This window comes from Elephas maximus, chromosome 11 (assembly GCF_024166365.1).
Source record: "Elephas maximus indicus isolate mEleMax1 chromosome 11, mEleMax1 primary haplotype, whole genome shotgun sequence".
Lineage (NCBI taxonomy): Eukaryota > Metazoa > Chordata > Mammalia > Proboscidea > Elephantidae > Elephas > Elephas maximus.
The window spans coordinates 86193052-86220743 of record NC_064829.1 but is presented as its reverse complement, the minus strand read 5'-3'; the positions used below and the strand labels follow the sequence as shown (position 1 = coordinate 86220743).

The following is a 27692-nucleotide window of genomic DNA, read 5'->3' as shown; positions in this document are numbered from 1 at the left end:
GACACATAAGTCATTATCACAAGTTCCACAGATTTCTAACAATTTTTATGGGCTCAGGGTAAGGAATTGAAGAGTATAAAAAAAAAAAAAAAAATTTAAGAACATGGAAGGTCAGCTCAATTGGACTGGACCAAAAGCAAAGAAGTTTCCGGGATAAAATGAATGCTTCAAAGGTCAGCGGAGCAAGGGCGGGGTTTTGGAGACCATGGTTTAAGGGGACTTCTAAGTCAATTGGCAAAATAATTCTATTATGAAAACATTCTGCATCCCACTTTGAAATGTGGCGTCTGGGGTCTTAAATGCTAACAAGCGGCCATCTAAGATGCATCAATTAGTCTCAACCCACCTGGAGCAAAGGAGAATGAAGAACACCAAGGTCACACGACAACTAAGAGCCCAAGAGACAGAAAGGGCCACATGAACCAGAGACCTACATCATCCTGAGACCAGAAGAACTAGTTGGTGCCCGGCCACAATCGATGACTGCCCTGACAGGGAGCACAATAGAGAACCCCTGAGGGAGCAGGAGATCAGTGGGATGCAGACCCCAAATTCTCATAAAAAGACCATACTTAATGGTCTGACTGTGACTAGAGGAATCCCGGTGGTCATGGTCCCCAAACCTTCTGTTGGCACAGGACAGGAACCACCCCCGAAGACAACTCATCAGACATGAAAGGGACTGGACAGTGGGTAGGAGAGAGATGCTGATGAAGAGTGAGCTAATTATATCAGGTGGACACTTGAGACTGTGTTGGCATCTCCTGTCTGGAGGGGGGATGGGAGGATAGAGAGAGTTGGAAGCTGGCAAAATTGTCACGAAAGGAGAGACTGGAAGGGCTGACTCATTAGGAGGAGAGCAAGTGGGAGTACGCAGTAAGGTGTATATAAACTTATATGTGACAGTCTGACTTGATTTGTAAACGTTCACTTGAAGCTCGATTAAAGTTAATAAAAAAAATTTAAGAAAATTATTAAAATACTTGCTTTGAATGAATGATAATTCTAGGGGGAATTCTGATTCTAAAGAATTTAGCTAGAGTGTTTAAGATTGATGAAGTACTGTCAAACAATCCTTTAATACACAACAAACGATTAGCTGTATGCCGTCAAGTCAACCCCACGTGACAGAGCAGAACTGGGCCACGCTGCTGTCCAGGCTGTAATCTCTACAGAAGCAGATCACCCGGTCTTTTCTCCTGCAAAGCAGCTGGGTGGGTTCAAACTGCCAACCTTTCAGTTAGCAGCCAAGCCCTCAATCACTGCGCCACCAGAGCTTCTGATTAGTAAGCCCTTTTCACTAAATGGAGACCTGGTAGTGCAGCAGTTAAGAGCTTGGCTGCTAACCAAAAGGTTGGCAGTTCAAATCCACCAGCCACTCCTTGGAAACCCTATGGGGGCAGTTCTGCTCTGTCCTGTAGGGTCGTTAAGAGTTGGAATCGACTCAAGAGCAGTGGGTTTGGGCTAGGGGACTTAATCCAAGGGTCCCAGTTAGATATTTGCTATGTGCTCTGATAGAGCACTCTGTCCCAGATGTTGCTTCAGGATGGCTTTTTCAACATTTAGCATTTTGCATCTTTACTGCTTTCCTGAAATAAGTTTATTTATGCTCACGTTGCTGACGAAGAGGCCCAACTTTTAATTGTGAGCAGCTGTAATATCAGAGCACCGGTTATGCAGGCGAAGGCGGCAAGCACTGTCATAATCCAAGAGCCAAACTGTGCCTCGTCGATGTGCGGGTGAATTACTTTATTGTGGGTTTGTTTCTCCAGTTAATCTTTTCCTGATGAGGCTCTGAAACACTATGATTTGCTAATATTAATAACAGTTATCCAAAAAAAATTCCAAAAGTCTTTTTATCTATGCAGATTGACTGTAATGCTATATTCTACAACATGTAGCTCTTTCGTGAAGCACATGATCACATATTTAAACAAGTGTTTAAGTCCAAAAATATTTTATTACTCAAGAAGGTAACCATTAAAAAAACGAAGGGGTGCTGTGATTGTACACAACCACGAAAACAGAGAAAAATAAAGTTATTCTATTTTAATAGAAATAACACAACTTTTTAAATATTTGTAAATTATCCTTTTTTAAATAACTAAGCTGTTCTCCAAAATTGCCTTGATATTTCAACTTGCCAAGTATACCATAGCTAATTCTATTTTGTCCTATTATCTGAAAATGCCTAACGACGATTCCCATAATAGGAGGCAGTTCTAATTCACATAATGGCACATATCACCTGTCTCCCTGTCAATGAGATGTCTGAAAGCATCTTTTTATTAGAAATACAAATCAATGTCCCCAAGGGATTACAGTAACTGCTTGAGGCAATTTGTATTATCATTTCATCCTTGATGTTCTTGCTCTGAGCAACTTATTATTATGAATGGCGTGAAAATGGCAACCTGTCACAATTGATTTTCCTCAACCTCCTTAAGAATTTTCTCTCTCTTAAATGTAATCAAGTGTCATCTTATTCAATATGTCTAAGGCTAGGTTTTATAAAGCAGTTGATTACTCAAGTTGCAGTCCCTGTAATTTAAACTTTCACCAAATATTACTTTAAAAGTAAGTGCTTAGTAATAAAAACTTTTGATATGCTCGAAGTTTTAAAATAAAACTCTCGAGCTTTGTGTAAAGCCCACTATCTCCTTTAATGTGTGCTCAGCGAACACTGTGATGAGGAAAAACACCCTCATCCTGAAAATGAGCTTCCAGAACTTCTTCTTACCTTAGAATTTTCCCCCAACTAACATTGTAGGATTTATTCTTACTTCCCATGTCTAGATAAAATATCTTACATTAAAAAAAAAACACAACACTAAACTCTGGTCATAAGCATAAAGTTGCATCTTCAGATTACACAGAATTACTAAATAAGATTTTAAGAACCAATTTGAAGGACCAGTCTAAAAGAATGAACTGACAAGTGCCTTGCTGAATTCAGTGGTATTTCAATTAATTTAAACAGGAATTTTTTTTTTTTTAATCTTAGGTTTGAGCTACACAGAGGGGACAGGGCATGGGGCCCAGGGTGGTAGTACTCAACCCTGAAAGGCAGCAGAACAGCCTTGGGGTTAAAAACAAATCTCCTGTCTGCAGCCACAGCTCCAGTTCAGGATGTCTGGGGCTAGGTGAGAATCTGGGTCTTCTGGTCCCCACCCAGGGATGGTTTACATGAGGAAAAGGATGCTAACGCCGACTCTGGCGGTCTGAGAGGAGGGTGCGGCAGGCACCGGTACAGTCTTCCTGAAGGTGGGGTGCGAGGGCTGTGAGCTGGGGAAGGGCATAGGCTGGTGGTGGTCTGAGAGCTCAGAGCATCTCAGGTGGGTGGGACAAGTGCAGGTACATCAGAGGTCAAAGGGTATGCCCATGGAGGCCTGAGACGCATCCCTTGGAGCCTGCGTGTATCAGACCTTGTGCCTGCGCCCCACCTGCTCTATCAGCTCACAGAAAAGCAACAAATGAGAAAACGCCACCACCCACCATCGCCTCAGCAACAACTACTATGATTACAACATAGGGGAAAACACCACCAACATACCATCCCCTCAGCAACCACTACTGTGATTACAACCCACCAAACCCTCAGCAATGACTACTATGATTTCTCTGTTTTGTTTGAATGCATTAGATCCCAGACATCACCCCGGCACAAGACAACGCCCATGGTGGACGACAACAGCGACGAGGCTATGGTGCTTGAACCAGCCATGGGAGACGGCCACCCAGATGGACTGAGTGCCCAAGGCCAGTAGAGCTGTGAGGGTGAGGGGAGTCTTCCAGTGATAGCCAAATGAAGTTGCTTTAAAGGATGGCATCATTCTCATCAAGAAATCAAGAAGGCACATCAATCCATACAGTATTTGTTAAACTAAACCATATACTGTAAGAAATCTACAAGCAATTGAGGCATGTAACACTACTAAAATGTCTTCTTAAAAATAAACTACTGGATAAAAGTACATGTGAAACGATGACCACTTTGTCTTCATATGTTTTCTATGGCCACGGCTATAGAACATATTTTTTTTAAAAGAAGGCATGGCTACTTTCAAACTCTTACAGAAAAGATTGGAATTTTGGATACTTCAAGGTCTATTATAGCCTCCATACTTCAACAGCTCATTTTCATTGTTGTACTAGAAATCTTAACATCAGTAATTGCTCCCAGAGTCACTACCCAGACTTGCTCTGTCTGACCACAACTTTCTATGCTTCCACTTCTTCCAGAAAACGTGACTTGTGACTGTTTTTATTATGGTCTGCTGGGCCCCTCTGTGGGCAGCATTGGTCCCTCTTTGTCCTAGGCCTGACAGGCCCCATGCCCACCAATGCCTTGTAGACCCTCATGCTCCCTTTGCCAACCAACAGTCCACCTCCTTTGCTTCTGCTCTGGGCTCTTGAACTTTGGCCTCATGTTTAATATACTTGTGGCTGACTCCATTATATATTTATGGTTCCAACAACAGTTGGGTCCTGACATGCTCAACCATTTATGAGCCCAAATTCTTAGGCTAAAACTCTTCTCAAGCCTCTTAGGGGCTGTCTCAAACCATACCATGGTCTTCATCAACTACACTACTTCAACTAGTATGGCTATACTTTTTTTCTTAAATCAACATTGATTCTGAAGCCTTTTTAAACCTAGGAACTTAAAACAGTTTTGCAAATTAGCATGGTCTTCCTATACACACAGTAATGAAGGTAGGAAATAAGCAGAATATAAAAACAATAAATTGGCTGTAAATACTTTCTGCAAATCAAGCAGCTGTACTGTATTTCAGATGGAGGCTCTTCTTCATGCAACACTACATATTCTCTGTTAAGTCAGCTTAGCTTTTATATTCAGTTACTGCTGGCTGTCCATGAAACTTATTCTTCCATAGTTAATATTCTTCTTCTTGATGAACTAAGGTCCTCTCTTCTTATACTGAATTAATAGCTTTGTGATCCTGATTTTTTTCCACAAGAAACAGACATAATCGGTAGGTCCTCTCCCTGTGGTATCATCCATCAGACTTTTTCTCCATGCTCCCTGCCTGAGATACACTCACCTTCCCTTCCCCCAGCCCCTCTCACTGGAACTCTCTGGAAAGACCTCTGATACCTTCCCTCACATCTCCATTCCACCCCAAAAATCTACTGCAATTGTTGTAATTTCACCCAGCACACTGCTGGGGACCAACCACCTCCTGGAATGCCTTCCTCATCCAACTTTCTCTTCTCTAACTTTTGCTGTTACTTTTCCTTTGCCGAGCGCCTCAAGTACAGGCATTCTGCAGGCTTCTGCAAGGTTCTTCCTTTTTCACTGTCTGGAAAAGCCCTGGAAAACCTCATCCGCAGCCATGTGTGGGAGGGTCATTAATGCTATTGATGAAGTAGTACCCACACTCCCTCCCTTTGCACATGGAGTAGGATCTCACCTCCTGGTTCCTTGACATGGGCGAGGCCATCTAACTCACTATGTCCATGAGTCCCAGCCTCCAGCACCTTCACAACCCCTTAGGTTGTGGGACTAACACTCAAGGTGCTGAGGGAGTGGCTACCATGGAGATGCTATCCAAGCCCAGCTCCCAGGTACTGTGGTTTCTGGCTGGGGGGAAGAAGGAGCTGAGCGCCCGCCAACCCAGAGCACACTCACACCAAGCCGTGAGACTGACAAATGACAGACCAAGGATTTAAATCTAATTCTGCAAAATGCAAAAGATGCCCTTTCCATTGTGAGATATATTTTGCCAATACCAAGGAAATCTACAAGTTTATTTAAAAAAAAAAGAGAGAGAGAGAAGAGGGAGGCAGAGGAGGTTGGGCTAAGAGGAGAAGAAACGGCTGCCCCACATGGCCACAGAGCCAAGCTGGTGCCTACCTTCAGGGCTCAGACAGGCGCTACTCCGGGCTTCTGGACACTTTTTGTTTTACAGGAAGATGACAGGTAACCTTTACTGACTGTTTCCCCCGTGCCAGGTTCAGGTAGAGTAGTGAAGTGTGCTCTCCTCACTCTTCCACTCTATGGGGCGCTAGTCACTCCCCACCCCACCATGGGGCGCCCACGCCCCCCTCATTCCCCACGCAGCACCACCCTGCCCACGATACCTGTGCCCCTACCCCCATGGGGCACAACTCCCCCACTCCTCAGGAGGTGCTGTCCCCAGATTACAGGTGAGAAAATTAAGAACTGGGCTACCTGCAGAAGTCACAAAGCTGGAGTCTACCTGCTGCCCTACAGTCAGACAGGGTCCTGCACTGCATAGGGTGAGGGGCCCAATGAGTCAAAATCAACACTGATGGGGACACTGAGTCAGTGGGACCTGACAGGAAAGGCGTTACACTGAAGAATAAGGTGGGGTGAAAGAGAGAGGTCATACAGCTTTTAAGACTTTAAACATAGTATCTAAAATTAAATTTCCCCTCAAATACCATCATAAATGTAAATATCTATGTACTTAAATCTCTGCACAAATAAGAGTAAGTAAAAAGATTAAGAAAAAAACTTACATGAGCTATTGACTAAAATATTTTAGTTTGCTACTTAAGAAAAAAAATTCCCATACTTCCTGGAAAATATATGCAAAAATGGATGTGATTCTAATTGTCAATAATTAGCTTCATAATTTATGTTTAAATGATTTTAACTCTGTAGTAGAATTCCTGGCTGGAGTATAAATGTGAGGAGATCGCTGTTGCATGACCACAGCTAGAATTCACACTGATGAAGGGCAGCACACATGTTCTCTGGCTATAGCCTGTCTTCTGCACAGACATCAGAGCTCTAACACATGCTGGAGACAAAGTTTCATGAGATTTGACTGGAATAACACATGCATCTCCCCTGCATATACTAGGAATAGTCTCACGATTGTCCTCCAACTAAAAGCGCAGATGCCGGGAACATGCACCCCCAGCCTGCAACACTGTAGACAGGCCTGATACACTTACAGGGTTAGCGACGTTTTCCTAACTTGTGAAGGGCTATTTTTAAATGGTATATAACAGAAAAAATGGAAGATATTTTTTTCCTAAAAAATCTTTTGAATAGAATTGTTTTATTTTCACTAACTTGTAATAAAATTTCCTGCAAAAGACAATGTTTACTATTAATCATAAACAGATAAACCTACATGAGAATTTTTTATTCTACTTAGAAGCACAACAGATTATATTTCAAATAAAAATGGGTAAAATTTGGTTACCAAGAGATTCTCATTAACTGGACATGAGGACATATTTTGACTTGATCATATAAAATTTGTTATTCAAAATTATTAATTACTGAACATTCATACTTTTTATTAGGATTTTACTTACACACATACTTCAATTGTATAAATAACAATTCTAGGAACATAATCAAGCAAATCAGTCTTTAAAATTAAATTTTGGTTTTCAGTATGCTTCTCCTGAAATAGAAATTACTTAAATAAAATGATCTTTACAATATATCTAACACTACCGAATTAAATGCCATAGAAACATTAATATAGTTTCCTTTATTTTACAAATGAACCATCAATATAAAAATAGAGTGCATACTGTAAAATAAATAGATTGTAAGATAAGAAATTAGAGAGCCTACTGTCAAATTATGGGCAAATTACATATCTAATAATTAAAATTTAAGAGACACATAAAACTCTGATTAGCCAAGACATTTTTAGAAATTCTTCAGTAGAATGTTGTTATATAAATACAGAGAACTCACATCCTAAATTACCAACATTTTTAAAAGTCTGCTTTATTAAGCTAAAATGAACAAGCTATTCAGAACTACATGTACTTTCTTACTGAAAGGAAAAAGCAAGTTCATTAAAGCAGTTGCCCCTTAATCTAGCCTACCTTATTTTTTGGATTGGATGTGTTCATTACACTTCGAGTCTCTTTTCCAGTATAAATGACAACACCTATTACAGTACCTGCAAAAACATGAAAGTGGTCCTTACAGAGATACTTCAAAGGGTGAGCATACAGACAAAACTTTCTAATTAACTGTTTTGATGGAAAATATCATTATTCTGCTTGATCTTATGTAAATTTATCTGACAGCGTACTCAGTTTGGCTAGTTAAAAAAAAAAAAAATCTAATCCCAACTTGTAAAACGGCCTTTGAAAAAGTCAAATGGTTTCTTAAGCAATACATACTCATGTGCGTACAACATTAGAAAACGCACTAATATCCTTTTCCCTGAAAACAGAGAGCGTGGTCCTGGCCTTTCACTGACAACAATCGTACCTCTGTCACTGAAATGACTAATTAAGAGAGGCGACATTCTTCACTGACCAAATTTACTGTTTGACCTTCAAACCAACATAGCACCAGGTGAACCAGTTTCTTTAAACAAGAGTTAAGTTTCCACTAAAAAGATTAAAGTACTTCTAGGTGTAAGAGGCCATGCTTACATTTCAGCATAAGTACAATTAAAACAATAAAGTACTATATAAAAAGTCAATGTTTGATTTTGCATTTATAATATTATATTAATCTCTTTATCCATGTCCCCTGAAAGTTTGTTTTTCCAATTTTATATGCCAGGATGATAGGATAATTGTGATAAAATACCTGAAAAAGATCCACAGACTACAAAAGATCCAGGGCCCTCACTTCTGGAGTGTTCAGTCGGAAGCCTGCAGGAGTTTGTTTCTAGAACTGCAGCTATGCATAATTTCTACTTCCTAATTTTCATCACTATTTCTGTAGATTATTAAAGTGGGATATAGGGTTCATGTGAAAAACAATATATCTGTAATACTCATCAAAATGAACAACCACTGCAGAATTAAGTACAGTGATTATTTTTAAATCATTTGATGTCACATTAATCTAATGTGAAATTCAGTGAGCCATCAGTCGGGATCCAGGAAGCAAACTGACCTTAGCTACCACTGGCTAAGGGACCCCTGCAGTTGGGCCCCACACAGGCTCGGCACTGAGTACAGGGACCTTGCCCACTGGGCCCCACACAGACTCAGCGCTGGGTACAGGGACCTTGCCCACTGGGCCCCACACAGATTCAGCGCTGGGTAAAGGAACCTTGCCTGCTAGGCCCCACAGGCTCAGCACGGGCTAAGTGACCCTGCCCAGTGGGTTCCACACAGACTGGGTACAGGGACCCTGCAGCTGGGCCCCACCTAGACTCAGCCCTGGGTACAGGGACCCTGCCTGCTGGGCCCCACACAGACTGGTTACAGGGACTCTGAGGCTGGGCTACACACAAGACTCAGCACTAGGTACAGGGACAAACCTCACACCTACATCCTCTCTCCAGGAAGCTTTGGAAGATGCCAGGTGCTGGACCACTGCTCAGCACTGATACCTGCAGAGGTTACATGTGTTTTCTTTTCTGTGATATGCATTTCCTTTTTTGTTTTCTTTTTTTTATTATTGTGTGTCACTGGACAAGCTGTGAGGCTTGGATTTGACTTGTTCTTTAAAGGCAAGTAAGCTCATATTTGGCATATGAGCTAGCCAAAATTATGCAAGGGCTATTTTTATATATTATTATACCTATCAATCTCCTAGACGACTACTTAGTATACAGAAAAGCAGTAAATGCATAATGATAAAATACTACTATAAAAAGGTTTCAGAAAGATTTGGATACTATTCTTTTATGTCATTGAAGCAAAAGGCTAATCCTGATCAAATCAGTATTTTCCTATTTTGCCAATTTAGTTTAACTTAATCAAAATATAAAAGTGCCACTATATTAAGTACAATGATAGAAAAAGGCAGCTTGTAAAATGAATTTATGTTTAACATTAACAGAACAAACAAGTCTCAGAAAAGACAGCTAGACATCACTGTCCTAAAAACCAAGGTAAATTATGATCAATGTTTATTATAGTTGGAGTTATCATTTAAAGCATCCAAAAATAAATTTGAGAAATGACAAGACTAACAAGTAATATCTTATTCAGATGTATATGATCAGCATTATCATTTTAAATATACCATACATAATAAGCATTTAGCAGAATTCCTGAGGCTACATTTGGATAATCCATTAAAGTTTGCCGAGAGCCTTTGTATATATTCTCTTATATGATTCTCAGTAAGATGGGAACACACTGTGATGAGATTCAGTGCATATTTTTCTGCGTCTGTCATGCTTCTTAATTACTAAAATTACTACAGTCATTATGTGAATACTTGGAACATTCTCTCCTCTCTGACAACGGGTATGTACTGATTAATGAGTACAGACGACAAGATTGAATAAACCTCATCTACATGGCAAAGAAAAATGTGGAAAGGAACCGACGGTAAGTTTTGAAAATGAGACACGAGAGGACAACAACATAACATCATCATTTTGTTTTGTGACCAAAATAAGGAAAGACTGAATCTTACAAATAGTGTTTTAAATATTTCCATTTAACAAAAAAATGGAAAAATTTCACCTTAATTTAATAGATTCAGTTAATCAATATTTTAAGTATAAAATTAAGCTCCCCTCCCATTGGTTCCAACATGGGAAGCTTCCACGTCAGAAAGACATACATTTGAAAATATGGTTGTATATTAAAATCACAACCACAATGTTATAGTTTGAATTGTGTCCCCCCCCAAAATACATGTTGTAAATCCTAACCCCTATACCTATAGCTATAATGCCAGTTGAAAATATGTTTTCTTTGTTATGTTAAGAAGCCATATCAGTGTAGGGTGTGTTTTAAGCCTGTCACCTCTGAGATGTAAAAAGAGCAGATGAGGTATAGAGAAGCAAGCAGAGATGGGGGAAGAGAGATACCACACCACATGAAGACTGCCAGGGAACCAAGAAACAAAAGCTAACAGAGAGAGAAAGCCTTCCCCTAGAGCCAGTGCCTTGAATTTGGTCTTCCGGCCTCCTAAACTGTGAGAAAATAAATTTGTCTGTTAAAGCCACCCACCTGTGGTATTTCTGTTATAGCAGCACTAGATAACTAAGACACACAATAACAAGGAAATTCTCAACAGGGAGATAACCTTTAAGGAGCGTTTGTGGCACAGTGGTTAAGCATTCTGCCGCTAACCAAAAAAAGGTCAGCTCTTCGAATCCACCAGCAGCTCCACAGGAGACAGATGTAGCAGTCTGATTCCATGAAGACTTATGAAAGGTCTACTCTGTCCTATAGGGTCGCTAGGAGTCGGAATTGACTAGACGGCAGTGGGTTTGGTTTGGGTTAAATAACCCTTCCAAAGTCCCTAAGGATAACACTGATATAATATTCATAATCAAATCAAAATTCACACTGAGAACATATTTTAAAAGATTTATGTGCATTTAATTTTTAAAGTTAGTGGTTTTATTTGCCTGACCCACATTACATACTTCAAATTGAATATAGTTTCTTTCAAATTAATAGAGAAATATTCAGATGCTTGCTGTCCAGAAAGAGCATCAATGAAGTCAGATACACTGATATCCTCTATTAATGCAATGCCTGGGGGCCTGGGGTGCCCTTTGAGACATGGCCTCTTATTAAAGGGGTTACTCAATGGCTAAAGTCTGAAAGTCATTATATGGTACAATCCTATTACTCCAAATGTCTCTGCCATCACAATATCACTTTGGAATACTGATTAATTTGTTAGCTATTACGTTACTTCTTTGTTATATGCTACTTAGAAAATTTCATGAAAATCCTACCAACTTCTAACTAATTGTATTCTAAGCAAACTTGTCCTAAAGCAAGATCAGGGGGAAAAAAAGGCTAATAAGAACAAATTTAGGAACAAAAGGTATTTCTCTTTATAAAAATATTTCAATTTTATGGCTACAAAGTATAAATCAGCAACTAGCAAGTCAAACTGACTACTGAATATTTTAAATGATAGGCCCATTGCACCATAGGAGCCCTGGTAGCGCAGTGGTTAAAGCACTCCTCTGCAAACTGAAAGGGCAGCGGTTTGAACCCATCGTTTGAACCCATCAGTCACTCAACAGGAGAAAGGTGTGGCAATCTCCTTCCATAAATAAAAGATTACAGCCTTGGAAACCCGATGGGACAGTTCTACTTCATCCTACAGGGTCGCTATGGGTCAGAATGGACTCAATGGCAGTGGGTTTGGGTTACTGTACCATATTTTCAATTCCTATTTTTAACCACTGACACAATAAAAAAAACCACTGCCACTGAATCAATTCTGACTCATAGTGACTCTACAGTATAGAGAAGAACTGCCCCATAGGGATTCCATGGAGCAGCTGGTAGATTCGAACTGCCAGTCTTCTGGTTAGCAGCCATTGCTCTTATTCACTATGCCACCAGGGTTCCCACTGATGCAATGCTATGTTTAATTTGCAGATTATCAACTAATCCTCACAAATTCAAGATCAATTAAAGATGAGTCAAAGGAAATTATATCTATACACAAAATGTAAAACTTAGATCACTTGTAACAAAACAATAAATTTGTTCCCTCTAAACTACTAGATCAAAAAAATAATGAAGTGCTTTCTTGAAACTCACTCAAATAATAAAAATTTATGTGTGTATGCGAGAGACAGAAAGAGAGAGAGACAAATAAGGCAGACAGACAGACAGAAAGAGAGCAATCCCAACAACCAAAGCATTAATGGATACCACTCAGGCACTGGGACCTACAGGACTATGAAATGTCCAGGCAACGCCAGACACCAGACCCAAGGACAACGTAGCATATGCTCCTGGTGCCAAGTCTAATACAGGTCCCAAGGCTGTGTGCTGCTCTCTCCTGAGAGCACACAGTGATGGGGCCCGGGGCCCAGGCTCCAGGCACACCCACCTGATGGGACCAGGTAGTGGGCTCAGAATGTACTCTAGGCCGAGCCCTGCCCCACAGCTTCAAGACAAGGCTTCAGAGATTTGTCAACTTGAACAGGAGCTGGGCCTCGCCAGCTCCAGGCAGAGGAGCAGGCTTCCTGGGCTGGTAGACCAGGGGCTGGAGGCACAGCCCCACTCGGTGTGCTGACTACAGCCCTGCTTCTAGTCCAGTGTCCGACCACCTTGTGCTTATCCCTATATGTCTGTCTGTCCCCATCCCCAGAGCCACGGACGGGACCTTTGACTTCTGAGTGCACTGCCTCTCCAGCTCCCATCCACCACGTGTTCTGTAAATCCACTCCAGGGTCCCTCCTCAGAGACACTGCTCTGCACTCTGACTGGGAAAGGCTCCTGGTCACACATTCTCAGAGCACCCTGTGCTCTTTGTGATTCCTTGCAAAACTGGAATGAATCCTCTGTACCATCTTCCTGGTGTCTCCTGCCAAACCATAAGCCCCCGAGGAGTGGGCCTGAAGCCACTCTGTGCAGCACTGACTGCAAAGCTGGCCTGGCATAGGCTCTCAATACAAAGGATAAAGGGAAGGTATTGCTGATGGGGGGCTGAGTTTCTGTTATGGGGTGATGAAAAAAATTCAGAAACAGACAGTGGTGAAGACAGTACAACATGGTGAATGTGATTAATGTCACTGAATTGTACACATAAAAATGGCTGAAATGGCAAATGTTTTGTTACATAATTTTGACCAAAAAAAAGTTCTGAGAGTTTAAGTTCCAGGAGGGATAGAAGCTGGAAATGAGGCAGGCCTGGCTGTGCTGCTGTCCTAGTGTCCATCCCAGCATCCATCACCAAACCCCCAGGCTCCACCTGTCCTCTGCCGCCTGTGGCTGAACTCCACCCTGGGTAAGAGCACCAGTGCCCACTGCCTTCTGGTAAGGTGACAGGCATTACGTCTTCAGCACCGCCCAGAGACACCTGCTATCCAGATTGTATATTTAAGTGACTTTCCTCCTTTAGCCTTGGGAACCCTTCAAGGGCTTCCAACTTTACTCAAAATAAAGCCCACAGCTCTGCCTCGGCCTGAGGCCCTCATGATCTGCCTCTCATGACCTCTGCCTTCAGCCTCCCCAGCCATATAGACCTCCTCGCTGTGCTGAGAAGACCAAGCACACTCCCACCCTGTGGGTTCAAGACTGTGGCCCCTGGATCTGAGCACATCTCACTTTAATGTTGACCGCCTGACTGCCCTCTCTGCCTCCCAGGTCCCCCTGCCCTAACCATCCCTCCTCACTGCCCCACCCTAACCTCACACTCCCCTTGCCCTCACCAGCTCCCATGCCCCCCAGGCCCTCACCACCCCCCAACTTCACCATCTCCCAGGTCCTTACTACCCCTCCTCAGCGCCCTACCCCACTGCCCTCACCGTCCCCCCAAGCCCTCAACACGTCCTAGGGCCCACCTGCCCTCACAGCCCCCATTCATGCCCTCATCTCCCCTCAGGCCCTCTCCATCCTGCTGACTCAGTTTCCCAAAATCATTCTTCCCCACAGTCTAGTGGAGACAAGAGGCTGGGACTGGTTTTATTTCTGTTTTCTGCCACCACCACAACCCTGGAAGTGCCAGGAACACAGAAGGTGCTCAATAACCACTAGTAGAACAGATGAGGAATGAGTAAGAGCCCATGTGGAGCCTCCACTAGCTCCCCAGCTTTGTTTGTTGCCTCTCATAGAGCCAAGAACTGCTGTCAGACAGTGGCAGGGACGCCAAGCACAGACCCCAGCAGTCGGCCATGAGGGCAGCGACTGCAGCTCGGCCTCGCCACCCTACGGCTGCGGCACCACGTCCCTGGTCAGCAGTGTACTTAGAGCAGCCCTGTGTGGGGCCACGGACACCACAAATGTCACTGTGTGAGAACTCACACTGAAGCAGAAATGATCTCTTACCTGATGCTACAACAGTGCTGGCCCACAGCGTGTTTTCTATGCTGAGGCTTTCATGAACAGGTGGGTCGCTGTCTTCCTGTAAGAGGAGAGAAAAAAACAAATGGCCAATTACCAAGTGTGTTATTACTTGTACTTCAGGTATCTACAGTGTTAAAACATGGTCACCAAACCAGACCCAACTTAACAGCAATCCAAAAGCATTGCTAAACAGGGGTTAAAATATTTAAGTAATTTTAATATAAGGCAATTTTCAATTTTCATAAACGCACTGTATGTTCTACTTTTTTAAGAAAGCAGTCTAAAGTAGCTCCTTAAAGATGTGGTTTAATACGAGCACAGACATCATTGCAAGTCAACTCATCAACTGCTGAGTGCCCACCTCAGACTACTCACCGCCAGCTTTTCTTCAGGACAAGGCTATGTGTAGACACAGGACAGACCAAAAACAAAACCACTTCTGTGTTATTGCAAGACTAACAACATACATATATAAAATGGTAAAATTTCTCTCAAATATAAAACATTATTATGTTGGACACTTTTCATTAAATAAAAATTCAAATACAAGTTGTATGCTAATTTTGTGTACAGATAATAGACAGGAGCCATACATACATCAATGCCACATGAGCAATATATGCAGCTTGATTATATCTTTACATTTTTAATACTTATGTTCAGAGACAAAAATAACATTTAAAATCTGAGAACTTTTCATCTTTGCCTAAAAGTTGTAGTTCATAATTCACTCCTTCCAACCTGGCTATGCACTCAGCTGGAACAGAGATGGAATAAGCCCACAGCCCTGTCCTCTACACGAAATACAAAAAAGGCATCAGGTGCGGCAGTGGTCACCTGTGTCTGCCATTCAGAGAAACGGGCCCTGTCCCGATGGTCGTGGTGCCCCTTAAAACAATGCTGCCTCAACACAGAACCACATTTTATTAAAAACTGATGATTTGCTACCAGGGTGATTTTAAGATTAAAAAATTAAAGTAACTTGTGAAGGAAGGGGAAAAATGGGGAACATATTTCAAACATAATCTGCATGTAAGCGATAGAGGAGTGTGGTCCAGGAGTTTCCTTTCCACTCCTTTAACTACCCTCAGATGACAGATGTCAGCCATTTTACTAATGACTGGGAAGACGCTGGCTAAGCATTTGGTTCTCTGGCTTATTTACGAGGCACAGAATCTAAACCAACCCTTAAAAGTTTCAAAATACTTCCCCAAATGTTGTGAATATTTAGAGAATAGAGTGTTTTAGATTAAGCTTATTTGAGGAAAGGTTCTGCCCACAGCACTCACACTGTCGGGCGCCAGGTGGTGTGGTTCAAAAGGCCATGCCTCCCACCTTGTCCTTTACAAAGAGCGTCCATGCAGCTAGAGGACTCTGTGAGCGCAGCAGGCTCTGTGAACAGGAAGCTGGGAGGCCAGAAGTATCCAAAACAGGCAGGAAGCTGCTTCCTAAAAATCACTTTTAAGGCCATTTTAATAAAATAAAATTAACGGGAAAATCTTTTTAATATTTAATTTAACTGTGCTTTAGTTATATCATCAGTTACCGTGAGAGTTCATTCAGCTCAAACATGCATTCATTATCATAACATACACCAATCCAAGAGTCTAGTAGCACCACGTTTTTGGAACCACAATGATAAAGAAGAACTGAGACACAGCTTTTCAGCTAAGTAGGTCATGGCTTAGTGGGGAGCTACCATTCACAAAGAATTACAAACCAGTACACCAAGGGCAAATATACCCATAGGTACGAGTGGAACAGTGGCACAGGAAGGAGAATACAGGAAGGCTTCTAAATGACAGTACTCACACTGAGTCCCGAACAGCAAGGGCTCCCTGGGTGGACTCCTGATGACAGCACTGGTCTTCGGTACACAGTGATTCCAGTCTACAACCTAATTCTGTGTCTGCAGACACAGACACACATGCACAGGCACACACACATGCAACGTATGCTTGTTTGAATTTTAAGGTCGCTCAGGGATAACCTATTTCCATTATAGGTTATCATGTAAAATATGTTCCATACCTTATTCCATTTAGTAGTTCGTTTTAAAAAATCTACTGATTATTATAGAGCTGCATCAATATGCAAAATAAATCGGCAATAGTATTCTAAGAGAAAAATGAAGAGGTTTATGTTTTCCCTTCCCAATGTAAATATCTGGAGCCCTGGTAGCTCACTGGTTAAGAGCTTGGCTGCTGACCAAAAGGTCAGCAGTTGGAATCCACCAGCTGCTCCTTGGAAACTCTACGTGGCAGTTCTACTCTGTTCTAAAGGGTTGCTATGAGTTGGAACCGACTTGACAGCACATAACAACAGTGAATGTAAATATGGATGTGGATGGAAAAAAAACAAGGAGAGAAGAGTCAAAAAATAATAAAAGTGCTTATATTAAGAAGGAAACCCTAGTGGCATAGTGGTTAAGTGCTACGGCTGCTAACCGTAGGGTCAGCAGTTTGAATCTGCCAGGTGCTCCTTGGAAACTCTGTGGGACAGTTCTACTCCGTCCTATAGGGTCGCTATGAGTCAGAATCAACCCGAAGGCACTGGGTTTTCTGGGATATTAAGAAGGACTGGTAGTTGGAAAATATGGCCTTGGTGACAAAAATGACACTGAAGATTTCATAACAGAATTCTGCAAGACCAACGACTTACTCATTGCAAATACCTTTTTTCAACATCATAAATGGCCACTATACACGTGGACCTCACCGGATGGAATACACAGGAAATCAAACTGACTACATCTGTGGAAAGAGACGATGGAGAAGTTCAACATCATCAGTCAGAACAAGGCCAGGGGCCAACTGTGGAACAGACCATCAAGCTGAAGATGAAGAAAATTAAAACAAGTCCACGAGAGCCAAAGTATGACCTTGAGTATATTCCACCTAAATTTACAGACCATCTCAAGAACAGATTTGATGCACTGAACACTAATGACCCAAGACCAGACAGCTTATGTGATGACATCAAGGACATCATACATGAAGAAAACAAAATGTCATTAAAAAGACAGAAAAAAGAGTAAAAATCAAAGTGGAAGTCAGAATGTCAGGAGAGACTCTGAAACGTGCTCTTGAACACAGACTAGCTAAAGCGAATGTTAAGTAATGATGAAGTAAAAGAGTTGAACTGAAGATTTCAAAGGGCACCTTGTGAAGGCAAAGTATCATAACAACATGTGCAAAGACCTGAAGTCAGAAAACCAAAAAGGAAGAACACATTTGGCATTTCTCAAACTGAAAGAACTAAAGGAAAAATTCAAGCCTCGAGTTGCAATACTGAAGGGTTCTAAGCAAAATACTGAACGATGCAGGAAGCATCACAAGATGGAAGGAATACACAGTCACTGCACCAAAAAGAGCTGGCTGATGGTCAACCATTTCAGGAGGTATACATGATCAAGAACTGACGGTACTGAAGGAAGGAGTCCAAGGTACATTAGCAAAAAACAAGGCTCCAGGAATTAACAGAATAACAACTGAGATGTTTCAACAAATGGATGCAACGCTAGAGAAGCACTCACTTGTCTACACCAAGAAATCTGGAAGACAGCTACCTGGCCAAGTAACTGGAAGAGATTAATATCTGTAAACATTCCAAAGAAAAGCAATCCAACAAGATGCGAAAATTATCGAACAATATCATTAATACCACAAACGACAAGTAAAATTTTGCTGAAGACAATTCAAAAGTGGTTGCAGCAGTACAGGGAACTGCCAGAAATTCAAGCCAGATTCAGAGGAGGACATGGAACAGGGGATACCATTGCTGATACTAGATGGATCTTGACTGAAAGCAGAGAATACAAGGAAGATGTTTACCTGTGTTTTATTGACTATGCAAAGGAATTCGACTATCTAACAAGTTATGGACAACATTGCAAAGAATAGGGATTCCAGAACACTTAATTGTGCTCATGGGGAATCTGTACACAGACTACGAGGCAGCTGTTTGAACAGAACAAGGGGATACTGCATGGTTTAAAATCAGGAAAAGTGTGCATCAAGGTTGTAACTTTTCACCATACTTACTCAATCTGTATGCTGAGCAAATAATCTGAGAAGCTGGAATATTACGAAGAAGAAAGCAGCATCGGGATTGGAGGAACTCATTAACAACCTGTGATATGAAGATGACACAATCTTGCTTGCTGGAAGTGGACTTATTGATGAAGATCAAAGACTACACCCTTCAGTATAGATATAAAGAAAGCAAAAATCCTCACAACTGGACCAATAAACAATATCATGATAAAGGGAGAAAACAATGAAGCTGTCAAGCATTTCATTTTACTTGGATCCACAATCAACGCCCATGGAAGCAGCAGTCAAGAAATCAAACGACATGTTGCATTGGGCAACTCTGCTGCAAAAGACTTTTTCAAGTGTTTAAAACCAAAGACGTCACTTTGAGGACTAAGGTGTGTCTGACCCAAGCAATGGTATTATCAATCACCTCACATGCATGCAAAAGCTGGATGATAAGGAAGACCAAAGAATTGATGCCTCTGAATTATGGTGTTGGTGAAGAATACTGAATATACCACAGACTTCCAGAAGAACGAACAAATCTGTCTTGGATGAAGTACAGCCAGAACATTCTTTAGAAGCAAGAATGGCGAGATTTTGTCTCACGTACTTCAGACTTTTTATCATGAGAGACGAGTCCCTGGAGAAGGACATCATGCTTGGTAATGTAGATGGTCAGTGAAAAAGAGGAAGATCCTCAGTGAGATGGAATGGCACAATGGCTGCAGCCATGGGCTCAAACACAGCACTGATTGTGAGGATGGCACAGGGCTGGGCAGTGTTTTATTCTGTCGTACACAGGGTCGCTAGGAGTCAGAACCGACTCAACGGCACCTAACAACAATAACAACAACATTAGGATGAGGAGCTATAAACTTTTTTGGGTATGTTTTAACTGAACATTTTATTTTTTATATACTTTTATACTAATGGTGATAACATATTTACAAATATCTAAATGTATCTGGACTCATATTAAGACCTTGCACAGTGGCTGATGTACCATCATTAGTCATTAAAATACCTAAGGGTCTTTGAGTCCTCTGTCTCATGCTTTCCAATACTATTCCTTGTCTTTTTCATGGGAAAATGCCATATACGGTAATGGCTTTTGTTCCCTTTGTTTATAACTTAAGTAGCTGTTCAAGGCAAAGAGATTAAAAAATTTATAATTCAGAAATAAACAATCTGGGAAAACTGAGTTTTCCCTTTTATTTTCGTGGTTTTATGGATCGAAGCAACAACTTATGGAAGAGAAAAGTGGGTAGCGTTCAAGGTTGAAACCATTTGTGCCTGAATTTATGACTGCGCTGAAATGACCAACTCCTGATTCACCCACGAGCTGTCATAGTCTCTCTCCTTGTACAGACATTGTAGGGGACAGAGAACACTCTGCATGTCCTCACCCATTTCCTAGGTGGGGCCCCCAGGGCAGGCCATTCAGCTGCACGTGCATCCAAGAGTCTGAGTTGTGGCCCAACAACTCCGTGTATACTTGGGGCGAGCCCAGTCCTGACTTGCGCATGTACCGTATCAGTTACGGAATAAACGAGAAGACCCTCTGAAATGATTCTGAATCATTTTATGCATACCAGAGCAGGTAAGCAATGCCCTACAGGCCTGGTGCTCCCATTCCACAAGCAGCACAGCATACGCACACACTGATGTGTCCCACAGGTGGGTGTGCACATGGCAGGCAGGCTAGAAACGCCTCCCTGAGTCCCCACAGGTATCACGGCGTCTGTGACTGACAGGCCCCTCATCATTGTGCTACCAGGAAGCCAGAAGTCCGCCATCAATGCACCTGTTAAGGTGCCTCGAGATCCTGCCAACTCAGCGGCCGTCATGATGTCCCACGCAGCACAAATGAGTACAGTCTTACTGCTGCAAAACTCTTTCTAAGGTTCCCTTAACATACAAGTTTAAAAATTATGAACACATACCATTCAGTAACATTTTTTCCCCTTATGCCAAACCTCAAGAGAAATAAAGGTGCTGGAAAACACAACAATTCTATCAGGCTTTCTGAGCTGCAAATAAAAGGTTCTACACAATTCGGTTTTAGAAATTTAAGTTGCTTCTCCCATTATTTTCCTATAACTGCTTAATCACGTGAATGTTTTTGTCTGACACCATAAGATGAAGAACACACAATATCTGTGCAGCTTCCTTTCAATTCTGGCATAGTAGTGGTGGACTTTAAATGTTAAGCATTTTTCTAACATCGAGAAAATTACTGTAAAAGATAGTTCTCTATCAGTCTCATATAGTACAAAATAAAATTGAGAAGATGGGAAAGAAAGTGCCTCTAACTTTCTCTTTGGGTTTCCTTCTGCTTAATGAGTAAGAAGATAAAATTTGCTTTGGGGGGAGAATGCAAAATGTTACAATTTCAAGCTGTTTGTTCAATAATGTAATCCTATTTAACAAACAATAGAGACTTGGTTTTTAAAAGGAGAGTATTTTGATTGGAAAAGACATGAACAATGATAAGTGTGCTATGGTTTATAAAAGAAATTACAGCAGAAGCTGCATTGTAAAAAAGATTAAACGGAAACACCACGTTAAAGGACCACAAATCCTGCTAATATTTCAAAACTGGCTGGAGTTTCAAAGTCCAAACTTCAGAAAGAATAGACATGTTTTGAACAATAAGTGAAATTAATGATCTCAATAACAATAACAGGAGCCATTTATATAACAGAAAATGCTATACAGTCAGCAATTTAGGTTGTTCTGACATTGTTTTGGGATAAGTTGAAGCAGATATTACTTACAATGTGCCTATCTTTATTAAACTCTGTATGGGAAATGAAATTCATAACAAGACTATTGCCACAGGAAACCTTTAATTAATTTGCTCTAATTCTTATTTACGTGTTAAGCTGGTACGACGAACAGACCTATTTTCTCCTTTGTATATATTAGTAATAAAAATAAGGGATATCAATTTAAAAAAATGTTCAGTTAATCTTTTAGTAATTAAACTGAATTCCATTTGCTAGTTACAAACTAGTTATTTAACACATTTTTCTCTTCCCTCACTTCTGAAGAACACTTTTGCGTGCTGACTGTGTTTTAGGCTATGTCCAGACTAGAGATCCAAGAAAGAACAGTAGTGAACAGTACCAACTACCACAGGGCCCCTTATCTATAAAATGTAATCATAGTTATATGTCTTGGCATTTTCTAAGGTACATGGTAGGCCCTTTTAGATATGCAGATTCAAATATTCTTTTATTTTAGCATTCTTTCACTTTAGCTTAATTTTGAAAATTGTTTCATAGTTTTGCTTCAATAACTAATTATAAGAATGTTGGACATTTCTTGTCTTTCTGATCCTTTCTCTTCTTTTATTATTTCATTTCCTTGGCTCTATTTACAATGATCGCTGTATCTCTTAGTGTACATTCCTTCATCTATTCCCCTTGGAACACGCGGTGGTAATTTCTTCCTCACTTCTCTGATGGCTGTATCCTTCTCTATTTTCTTGAGTTCAGTTACCTCTCATTCAACATTTTCCTGCTTTCTGTCCAATTTTATTCTGAGTTGTCTCATTTCTGATTCATGATGTTCTCTCATATCAACAACTGTTTGCTTAACTATAATTAAATCAAGGTGGTGCCCTGTGGCACAGCTTTTTTCTCCTTTGAGGTTTTTTGTTTTTGAAGAGTTTTCATTAACCAGAAAGTTTTGATTCTCATTGTGCACTTTTCTTCTTTTAGTTCCTGTTATGGATTGAATTGTGTCCCCAGAAATGTACTGTAAATCTTAACCCCTATACCTGTGGTTATAATTATATTTGGGAATGGGTTTTCTTTGTTAATGCGGCAGCATCAGCGTAGGGTGTGTCTTAACCTCTTTTGAGATACAAAAGAGCAGATTAAGCAGAAATGGGGAAGGACAGATGCCACACCACATGACATCTCCAAGGAACCAAGAAACAGGGGTTGAAAAGACACAAGGACCTCCCAGAGCAAACAGAGTAAGAAAGCCTTCTCTTGGAGCTGACACTCTGAATTCGGACTTCTAGCCTCCTAAAGTGCGAGAAAATAGATTTTCTTTGTTAAATTTACCCACCTGTGGTATATTTCTCTTGTAGCAGCACTAGATAGGAAACCCTGGTGACATAGCCATTAGGAGCTACAGCTGCTAATGAAGAGGTTGGCAGTTCAAATCCACCAGGTGCTCCTTGGAAACTCCATGGGGCAGTGCTACTGTCCTATAGGGTCACTATGAGTCGGAACTGACTCGATGGCAACAGGTATTTTTTTTTTTTTTTGGTAGCACTAGATAGACAAGACAGTGCCTTAATTAATAGGCTGGGTTCCTTCTGCTCATAAAAATGAGTGCGGGTTTTCTTAGGGCTGGAGCTGGCTTCTTGATTCTAGAGTCTCTTCTGGGCAGTGAGTTCAGTATCTGCTGTGAGTGGCAACCTTTGGGGATGATTGTTACGACTTGTTTCAGAAAGGCCAATTTCTTCTTTGCCTTCATCACCAGGCCTGCCAACAGACTCCCACCCTCTATGTGATTTCTCCGCTTCTCAGGGATGAGCAACTCCTCAAGCCTCTGCCTTGCACTTTCCCAAAAGCCCCTCCTTTTCAGTTGTTGCTGCCCTCTGCACCCTGTCCCTGCAGAGAAGTCCCTTTCAGTCTGGGGGTAATCCCTAGTTGATTTGTCTTTCTCCATTGTTAAGATCCTATATACTCTCTCCTCTATACAATAATACCACTGGAGCTGACCATGCTATTGTAAATATTTCCCTCACTTACAGTAAATTGAAACTTGCAGTATTTCCTTTCTCATATTTATTCTGTGGCCATGAGTTACAGTTTTGGGAAGCTGTGAGGAGATAAACAAATTTAGGTGATCACCATTATCTTAAGGGGACCAGGAAGTCTAACGGAACCTTTTTAGAACACCAATATTATAATGTCCCTTCCAAGCTGAGGATACATCAAAGGCTTCCCTTCTTACAGGACACAGTTCCAGGCTCTAGCCTGACTACACCCCTGGCTTTCTGCAAACACCTCCCCATGCCTGTCAGCCACACCACTCCCTGCATGGACCTTGTATTTTCAGCCATTCGACATGCTCGTCTCCTTCTCTCCCCCTTTCCCTCTTGCTCTAGCTTCAATGTGTTTCCATGCACTGTCTAGCAAACTCATTTGCAACATTCAGGAATTCATAAGCAAAATAAATCTGTGAGGAATAAAGGAAGAAAGCATATAATATTCCAAATTATTATTAGAGGTTAATAGCTTTTAATTTATTGTACCGAAAGTGCTTTTTTGTAATACTTTTTCTCAAGTATTCTAAATTGTCTTTAATAAGAACTAGCCTTTTTCATAAGAAATGTTATTGTTGTCGTACGATGCTGTCAAGTCAGTTCCGATGCATAGTGGCCCTACATACAACAGAACAAAACATTGCCCAATCCTGCGCCATCCTCAAAATCATTGCGATGTTTGAGTCCATGGTTGCAGGGAATGTGTAAATCCATCTCATTGATGGTCTTCCTCTTTTTCACTGACCCTCTACCTTACCAAGCAGGATGTCCTTCTCCAGGGACTGGTCCCTCCTAACATGTCCAAAGTAAGTGAGAAGAAGTCTCGCCATCCTAGCTTCCAAAGAGTACTCTGGTGGTACTTCTTAAAAGACAGATTTGTTTGTTCTCCTGGCAGTCCAGGGTATAGTCAACATTCTTCACCAGCACTGTAATTCAAAGGCATCAATTCTTTTTTGGTCTTCCTTATTCATTACCCAGCTTTTGCATGCATACGAGGCAACTGAAAATACCATGGCTTGGATCAGGTACTCCATAGTCCTCAAGGTGACATCTTTGCTTTTCAACACTTTTAAGAAGTCTTCTGAAGCAGATGGGTCCAATGCAATATGTTGTCTGATTTCTAAAATGCTGCTTCCATGGGCATTGATTGTGGATCCAAGTAAAACGAAATCCTTGACAACTTCATTATTTTCTCCCTTTATCATGATATTGTCTATTGGTCCAGTTGTGAGGATTTTTGTTTTCTATACATTGTGGTGTAATTCAAACTTAAGGCTACAGTCTTTGATCTTCATCAGGAAGTGCTTCAAGTCTTCTTCACTTTCTACAAGCAAACATTCACAAAGTTGTGAATGAGTCTACCTCCAATTCTGATGCCATCTAGTCCTTCTTCTTCATATAGTCCAGCTTCTCGGATTATCTGCTCAGCATACAGACTGAATTAAATATGGTAAAAGGATACAACCCTGATGCATACCCTTCCAGATTTTAAACCACACAGTATCCGTGTGTTCTGTTCAAACTACTGCCTCTTGGTCTAAGTACAGGTTCTACATGAGAACAATTAAGTGTTCTGGATTTCCATTCTTCACAATCTTATCCATAATTTGTTATGATACACACAAATGCCTTTGTATGGTCAATAAAATAAAAGTAAACACCTTTGTGATATTCTCTGCTTTCAGCCAAGATTCATTTCACATCAGCAATGATACCCCTAGTTCCATGTCCTCTTCTGAATACGGTTTGAATTTCTGGAAGTTCCTACTGCTGCAACCAATTCTGAATTATTTTCAGCAAAATTTTACTTGCGTGTGATATTAATGATACTGTTCGATAACTTTCGCATTCTGTCGGATCACCTTTCTTTGGAATGGGCACGAATATGGATCTCTCCCAGTTGGTTGGTCAGGTAGCTGTCTTCCAAATTTCTTGGCATAGATGAGTGGGCATTTCCAGCACTGCATCTGTTTGCTGAAACATCTCAACTGGTATTCCGTCAATTCCTGGAGCCTTTGTTTCTCGCTAATGCCTTCACTGCAGCTTGGAGTTCTTCCTCCAGTACCATCCATTGGTTCCTGATCATATGCTACCTCCTGAAATGGTTGAACGTCGACCAATTCTTTTTGGTACAATGACTCTGTGTATTCCTTCCATCTTCTTTTGATTCTTTCTGCATCATTCAATATTTTGTTCATCGAATCTTCCAATACTGCAACTCCAGGCTTGAGGTTTTTCTTCAGTTCTTTCAGCTGCAGAAATGCCAAGTGTGTTGTTCCACTTTGGTTTTCTAACTTCAGGTCTTTGCACATTTCATTATAATACTTTACTGTCTTCTCGAGCTGCCAGTTGAAATCTTCTGTTCAGCTCCTTTACTTCATCATTTTTTTTTTTTTTTAGCTACTCGACATTCAACAGCAAGTTTCAGAGTCTCTTCTGACATCCACTTTGGTCTTTTCTTTCTTTCCTGTCTTTCTAATAACCTTTTGCTTTCTTCATATATGATGTCCTTGCTGTCATCCCACACCTCGTTTGGTCTTCGGTCATTAGCATTCAACATGTCAAATCTATTCTTGAGATACTCTCCAAATTCAGGTGGGATATACTTATATATTTTGGCTCTTGCGGGCTTGTTTTAATTTTCACCTTCAACTTGATCTTGCATATGAGCAATCGATCATCTGTTCCATAGTTAGCCCCTGGCCCTTTTCTTGACTGATGATATTGAGTTTTTCCATTGTCTCTTCAACAGATGTAATCAATTTGATTCCCGTGTTTTCCACCCAGGGAGGTCCATGTGTATACTATTTATGTTGTTGAAAAAAGGTATTTATAACGAATAAGTTGTTGGTCTTACAAAATTCCATCATGAGATCTCCAGTGTCATTTCTCTCACCAAGGCAGTATTTTCCAAGTACCTACCCTTCGTCTTTGTTTCCAACTTTCTTATCCTAATAACCAGTAATTATCAATGCATCTTGATTTCAAGTTTGTTCAATTTCAGACTGCAGAGGTTGGTGAAAATCTTCAATTTTCTCATCTTTAGTATGAGTGGTTGGTATGCAAGTTTTAATAATGGTCGTATTAACTGGTCTTCCTTGTAGGTATACGAATATTATCCTATCACTGAGAGTGCTGGATCTTGAAATGTTCTTTTTGATGATGAATGGGACGCCATTCCTTTTCAATTTGTCATTTATGACATAGGAGACCATATGACTGGCTGATTCAAAATGGCCAACACCAGTCCATTTCAGCTCACTAATGGCTAGGATATCGATCTTTATCTGATCAATTTCATTTTTGAGGACTTCCAATTTTTCTAGATTCATACTTCATACATTTCACGTTCCAATTTTTAATGCACGTCTGCAGCTGTTTCTTCTCATTTTGAGTCGTGCCACATCAGTGACTGAAGGTCCCAAAAGCTTTACTCTCTCCACGTCATTAAGGTTGACTCTACTTTAGGAGGCAGCTCTTCCTCAGTCGTCTTTTGAGTGCCTTCCCATGTGAGGGGTCATCTTCCAGCATTATATCAGACAGTGTTCCACTGCTATTTATAAGGTTTTCACTGGCCGATATTTTCAGAAGTAGACTGCCAGGTTCTTTTTCCTAGTCTGCCTTAGTCTGGAAGCTCTGCTGAAACCTGTCTACCATGGGTGACCCTTCTTGTATTTGAAATACCAGTGGCATAGCTTCCAGCAACACAGCGACATGCCAGCCACCATAGTTCGACAAACTGACAGACGAGTGGTGGTCATAACAAATACTTTTTAAAAAACACAAACGATCTGAGTTTACTATAAACTGATTCCATGATCCTCACCACCAGGCCGTGTTTCCTCATCTGGGTTTCCACTGTTGTTGTTAGGTGCCACCGAGTTGTTTTCAACTCACAGAGACCCCATGTGACAGAGGAGAATGTCCCCGTAAGGTTTCCAAGGCTGTAATTTTTACAGGAGCAGATCACCAGGTCTTTTCTCCCATGGAGTGGCTGATGGGTTAGCAGCTGCAAACTTAACTACTGTGTCCACTGCAGTACTATGCAAATCAACAGGTACAGGGTAATGTCCATTTCACCCAATGATTTGGACCACCTCAGAGGTTTCCTCACTTTGGCAGCACTACAGTTTGCCCATTACCTGCCA

The 27692-nt window shown here is 41.1% G+C and overlaps 1 protein-coding gene across 5 annotated transcripts in view; it reads right to left on the bottom strand.

Moving 5' to 3' along the window:
- The window catches only part of ATP9B (ATPase phospholipid transporting 9B (putative)), a 244846-nt gene that overhangs the window by 118031 nt on the left and 99123 nt on the right, over positions 1–27692 (bottom strand). For all 5 annotated transcript variants that reach the window (XM_049901954.1, XM_049901953.1, XM_049901951.1 and 2 more), the window contains 2 exons: positions 14698–14773; positions 7846–7922 (listed from right to left, as the gene is read on the bottom strand). In XM_049901954.1, the coding sequence (XP_049757911.1) occupies positions 7846–7922; positions 14698–14773 (153 nt within the window). The remainder of the gene's footprint in view (positions 1–7845; positions 7923–14697; positions 14774–27692) is intronic.